The following is a 6,274-nucleotide window of genomic DNA, read 5'->3' on the forward strand; positions in this document are numbered from 1 at the left end:
GCCTTGGAGATTACTGTCACCAACTTGCCGTCAGATGCCAGGAACCCAATGAAAGATGGCGATGATGCTCACGAAGCTGTTCTGATTGTAAGCTTCCCAGACACTCTGTCCTACTCCGCCTTCCGATCATCTAAGGTACAGAACCGAACTTCAAGCTTTGTGCTTTCCCAGCTAGTGTAAAAACGATCGGCGTGTTTTGTTTTTAATCATTCGGAGTGCCGGCTCAAGGAGGTAAAATTTAGCAGCTTATGTGTATGATGCGACAGAGGTGAGCAGCAAGTCTCAGTGGGCCAATGTGTTTCTGTCTTGTCTTTCCAGGACAGCAGTCTGGTCTGCGTTGCAAATACCAACGGATCCCAGGCTGAGTGTGAGCTTGGAAACCCAATGAAACGCAACGCCGAGGTATGCACTTGTTTTTCTCTGGTACAGTCAGCACCCGACCTTCACCACGTGCGCGGCACAGCGGGCATACACAGAATGCAAACGGGTCGTTCGGCCCAAAAAAAAACCCTCCCTGCTGCACAACTCCAGGCTCCTGGTGTTCTGTCGCCACATGTCGACCCAGTCAGGTAGTCAGCATAAGGAGGTGAGGATTCTGAAAGCAATCCAGTTCAGTCATGTTTGTACTTCATCGAATCCCTACAGGGTGGAAACAGGCCCTTCGGCCCAACAAGCCCATACCAACCCTCAGAGCATCCCACCCAGTCCCATTTCCCTATAACCCACCTAATCTACACATCCCTGGGCACTATGGGACAATTTCCCATGGCCAATCCACCCTACCCTGCACATCCCTGGGCACTATGGGACAATTTCCCACGGCCAACCCACCCTAACCTGCACATCCCTGGGCACTATGGGACAATTTCCCACGGCCAATCCACCCTAACCTGCACATCCCTGGGCACTATGGGACAATTTAGCACAGCCAATCCACCCTACCCTGCACATCCCTGAGCACTATGGGACAATTTCCCATGGCCAGTTCACCCTAACTTGCACATCCCTGGACACTGTGGCAACTTAGCATGGCCAATCCACCGAGCCTGCACATCTTTGGACTGTGGGAGGAAACCGAAGCAAACCTACATAGACACGGGGAGAATGTGCAAACTCCACACAGACAGTCACCCGAGGGTGGAATTGAACCTGGGTCCCCGGCGCTGTGAGGCAGCAGTGCTAACCACTGAGCCACCGTGCCGCCCCAAAGAGAGCTACTTCTCACAGAGAGAGCCGGTTTCTCATCCTAGAGCAAAAGACTTGCATTTACGTAGCACCTTCCAACTGCAGGATATCCCAAGGTGCAAATTGTATTATCAAGGCGCTGCTGAACCAGCAGCCAATGTCGGTCAGTGATCTGGGTGAGGTGAGGGTGTTGGGGGGTGGAGGGTGTTGGGGGGTGGGGGGTGTGCGGGGCGGGGGTGCGTGCCTGGGGAATAAGACTTTGTGCAAATCCTGGATGGTGTTGAGCTTCTTGAGTGTTGTTGGAGCTGCCCCCATCCAGGCAAGTGGGGAGTATTCCATCACACTCCTGACTTGTGCCTTGTAGATGGTGGGACAGGCTTTGGGGAGTCAGGAGGGGGGTTACTCGCTGCAGGATTCCCAACCTCTGACGTGCTCTTGTAGCCACTGTGTTTACGTGGCGAGTCCAGTTCAATTTCTGGTCAATGGTAACCCCATGGATATTGACAGTGGTGGAGGGAGGGGGGGGTGCGGGATTCAGTGATGGTAACGCCATTGATTGTCAACGGGCAATGGTTAGATTATCTCTCGTTGGAAGTCGGCATTACTGGCAATTGTGTCTCACAAATGTCACGGAATTCCCAATTTGCTGTAAGTAATGCACTGTCATATTGGGTGGGGTAGCACCCTGAAGCACAGGAGGTTTCAGCCCTGGTAATGGGCTGGCTGCAAGCTGAGGCAGGGTAGTTTGGGGCTTGCAGTAGCGAGCACAGGCCAGAGTCTGACAGCTCTCCTCATCTGAGGGTTTTGGGAGATACGGAACACACACTCTGTATCCTGCATGAAGCTGTCACATTGGTTTTTGTAGCATTTTAGAATTGACTCAAGGGACCGAATGGCCTACTGCTGTTCCTATCTCTTATGGCCTTGTCTTGATCAGGATCAGGGGAATTGAGGGAAGTGGCAGGAAAGTGGACGTGAGGAATGGCAGATCAGCTGGGATCCTGTTGAATGGCAGACAGGCTCGAGGGGCTGAACAGCTCACTCCTGGTCCTAGTTTCTATGGTCTTAGTACAGAAAATACATGTTGGAGAAGTGTAGAGGGAGATTTACGCTGTATCTAACCCCGTGCTGTCCCTGTCCTGGGAGTGTTTGATGGGGGGGATGGTGTAGAGGGAGATTTACGCTGTATCTAACCCCATGCAGTCCCTGTCCTGGGAGTGTTTGATCAGGGACAATGTGGAGGAAGCTTTACACTGTATCTAACCCCATGCTGTCCCTGTCCTTATAGTGTTTGATGGGGGGGACAGTGTAGAGGGAGCTTTACTCTGTATCTAACCCTCTGCTGTCCTTATAGTGTTTGATGGGGGGGACAGTGCAGAGGGAGCTTTATTCTGTATCTAACCCCGTGCTGTCCCTGTCCCTGGGAATGTTTGATGGGAGGGACAGTGTAAAGAGAGCTTTACCCTGTATCTAACCCCGTGCTGTCCCTGTCCCTGGGAGTGTTTGATGGGGGACAGTGCAGAGGAGATGCTATGAGACAATAGCTGTGCTCCGATTGCAGAGTTCTTGCTGTCAATGTGACATACAGTTGTTCTGACTGTACATACTTTGTTCGACAGGTCACCTTTTACCTGATCTTAAGCACTTCTAGAATCACCATCGAAACTACAACTTTACCGATTATACTTCAGCTAACAACGTGAGTGCTGTTTAGGGCAGTGATCTCGAGCAGAACCACCTTCGAACTTGAATTTTGTTCCTGCCTGTGTTGTGAGAGGGTGATTTTTGATGTGTCTGCGTGTCCAGTCTTGGATCAGCAGAAACACTGGGAAGGCTGAAACTCTCGCTCCTAAGCGCTGATTCCATCCCTCTCCCTGCTCACTAACAGAGACTCGACCAGACTGTTGGAGACATCTTTGACCCCAGGAAGGCAGGGGTGGGGGGGTGGGATCTTTAAACCTCATACCCTCACCATCAATAGGACCGGCTGTTTCCATCTCCATGATATCCCTGGAATCTGACCTTCCTGCAGCTCATCTGCAGAAGCCCTCACTGACACCTTTGTTTGTTCTCGATTCAAACACACTCCTGGCTGATCTGCCTCTGTAAAACAGCCTGTCACTACCTGCTTCCTGTCTCTCACTCTATCCTTTCTTTTTAAATAAAATTTGCATTCCCTGATGTTGATTTTTCCTTCACACGCTGTAGACATGGACAAGTTGCCTTCAGTGGCACTAGGGATCGCAGTGTTTTTCAGAGTTTTGCTGAGCTGTTTAACCTGCCCTCTCTACAGTCACTGCCTGATGTGCTGGGTCTTTTACAGTATTTACATCCCTCTCGTGTGCTGTAGCAGTTGTGGCTCAGCAGCGAGCAGTTTTCTCTGCAAGGTTACCTTACAAACAAGATGGCCTCTGATTTCTCTGCTATCTGATCCCACCCTCCCAACCCCAGAATTCCTGTGTCTGGGCATTCTGTTTCCACTCAGCCTTTCTCAGTGACTGAGATCAAGAACTGGGCAGCGGAGGGACATGAAAGCAAATTCTCACCCCTCCCTGGCCACCCTGCCCCAGAGAAACATAGAAACTAGGAGCAGGAGGAAGCCCTTCAGCCCTTCGAGCCAGATCCATCCATTCAATAGGATCATGGCTGTGATCATCTACCTCAGTCCCTGTTCCCACTTTCTCCCCCCCCCACACTCTGATCCCTTTAACCCCTTAGAACTATATCTAATTCCTTCTTGAAACCATTCAATGTTTTGGGCACAACTGCTTTCTGTGACAGAGAATCCCACAGGATCACCACTCTCTGGGTGAAGACATTTCTCCTCATCTCAGTCCTAAATGGCTGACCCTGTATCCTTAGACTGTGACTCCCTGGTTCTGGACTCCCCAGTCATCAGGAACATCCTTCCTGTATATACCCTGTCTAGTCCTGTTAGAATTTTACAGGTTTCTATGAGATCCACTCCCTCATTCTTCTAAACTCTAGTGAATATAGTCCTAACTGATCCAGTCTCCTCTTCATACATCAGCCTTGGCATGCCAGGAATCAGTCTGTAAACGTTCGCTGCACTCCCTCCATCTCCAGAACATCCTTCCTCAGATAAGGAGACCAAAACTGCCCACAATACTCCAGGTGTGGTCTCACTAAGACCCTGTACAATTGCAGCAAGACATCCCTGCTCCTGGACTCGAACCCTCTCACTATGAAGGCCAACATATCATTCACTTTCTTCACCGCCTGCTGCACCTACAATGCTTACTTTCAGTGAGTGGTGTACAAGGACATCCAGGTCTAACTGCGCCTCCCTCTTTTGCCACCCCCAACATCTCGTGGTAAGATACACTGACAGTAAAATCTGCAGGGAGCGCTTGGTAAAGCAGAATGACCATCCTGAGGCCATTGACGATGATGGGTGCAGTATGGACTGCTGACAGCAGAGGGTACTGTTGCACTTCTTTCCACATTGTCTACTTGTACAAGGGCGCCATCTGCTGGGTCTCACCAAGATTGCTTCAGGGCGTGAGAATTTCCTAATTTGCTTGATTCTGGTCAATTGGCAAAAACAGAACATAGAGCAGTACAACACAGGAACAGGCCCTTCAGCCCACGATGTTGTGCTGAACATGATGTCTAAATTAAACTAATCCCTTCTGCCTGCCTTTGGTCCATAACCCTCCATTCCTTGCATACTCATGTGCTTAAATGGCCCAATTGTATCTGCCTCCACCACCCACCCCTGGCAGTGCATTCCACACCCCTACCACTCCCTGTGTAAAAAAACTTGCCTCTCACATCTCCTTTGAACTTTCCCCCTCTCACCTTAAATGCATGCCCCCTAATATTAGACCTTTCAACTCTGGGAAAAAGGATGCAGACTGCCAACCTTACCTATGCATCTCATAATTTTATAGACTTCTATCTGGTCTCCCCTCGGCCTCCGCTGCTCCAGAGAAAACAGCCCGAGTTTTTCTAGCCTCTCCTTTTAGTTCATACCCTCTAATCCAGGCAGCATCCTGGTAAACCTCTTCTGCACCCTCTCCAAAGCCTCCACATCCTTCCTAAAGTGTGGCAACCAGAATTGAACACAATAGGTAGAGTTCCTTTTTAAATTTAGTTGATGACAATTTATCAAAAAAAAGCCAAAGAGCTGTAGATGCTGAAAAGCAGAAACAAAGACAGAAATGGCTGGAGAAACTCAGCAGGTCTGACATCATTTGCGGAGAGAAAGCAGAGTTAACAGTTCTGTAGAAGGGGCACTGGACTTGAAACATTACATCTGCTTTCTCTCCACAGATACTGCCAGACCTGCTGAGATTCTTTGTCAATTTATCGAGATTGTTATGATAAGAATTATGAAATGTGGATTTTTGCTCCTTCCTACAGCATCAGCGAACAGACCGGTTTGGATCCAGTCACAGCCACTGCCCATGTTATGTTGGTACTGCCAGTCTCTCTTGTTCCGTAAGTGTGCCCTCCATCTCTGGCAGAGCTTAGCTTCCTCTGTTGCGAAAATGTCACCTTGTCAAAGAGCAAAGTTCAAAGTGCAGTGGATTAGCCACTGACCCATGGCCTAGCTGAGAGCAATGGGAATGAAAGTCTGCCGTGTCTAAATGTTGTCCACGCACAGAACTTGAGCAGCCTCGCCATAGCGCCATGTCAAACTGCTCCCACAGCGAAAGAACTACATAACAGAGAAGTTGCATTAGCACCTTCCATGGCCTCAGTAATATATTTTACAACCAGTGACATACGTTTGATGTGTTGTGGCTGTTCTACAGGCAAGCGCAGGAGCCAATTTCTACATCAAGATAATCAGGTCATAGTCTCCTGACTGTGAGAGCTTGCTGTGTGTAAATTGACAGTGGAAGTCAGTGAGGAGTTGCAACAGTAGTGGTGTCTCATCAGTGTGATCATCGATTCCTGGCTGGTCAAATTTGCCCTGAATTATAAGCAGTGCCTTGTACTCAGCAATAATTGGTCAATTTCCGGTGTTTTCGAATTTGTGCAGCCACCAAATTGGGGAGCCTATTCTCCCTGCAACCTGGACAAAGTGGATGTTGGGAAGAAGCTTTCATTGATAGGCGAG

The 6,274-nt window shown here is 49.3% G+C and overlaps 1 protein-coding gene across 1 annotated transcript in view; it reads left to right on the forward strand.

The window, feature by feature from the left end:
- Positions 1–6: 6 nt before the first annotated feature.
- LOC109938667 (integrin alpha-7-like) overlaps positions 7–6,274 on the forward strand; it is a gene marked incomplete at its 3' end in the record, with an annotated part of 12,260 nt that continues 5,992 nt past the window's right edge. Inside the window, exons 1-4 of the mRNA XM_048593882.1 lie at positions 7–135; positions 319–402; positions 2,805–2,884; positions 5,572–5,649. Of these exons, the coding sequence (XP_048449839.1) occupies positions 49–135; positions 319–402; positions 2,805–2,884; positions 5,572–5,649 (329 nt within the window). The remainder of the gene's footprint in view (positions 136–318; positions 403–2,804; positions 2,885–5,571; positions 5,650–6,274) is intronic.

Source organism: Rhincodon typus, unplaced genomic scaffold, assembly GCF_021869965.1.
Source record: "Rhincodon typus isolate 14 unplaced genomic scaffold, sRhiTyp1.1 hic_rhity00004385, whole genome shotgun sequence".
NCBI classification, from domain to species: domain Eukaryota; kingdom Metazoa; phylum Chordata; class Chondrichthyes; order Orectolobiformes; family Rhincodontidae; genus Rhincodon; species Rhincodon typus.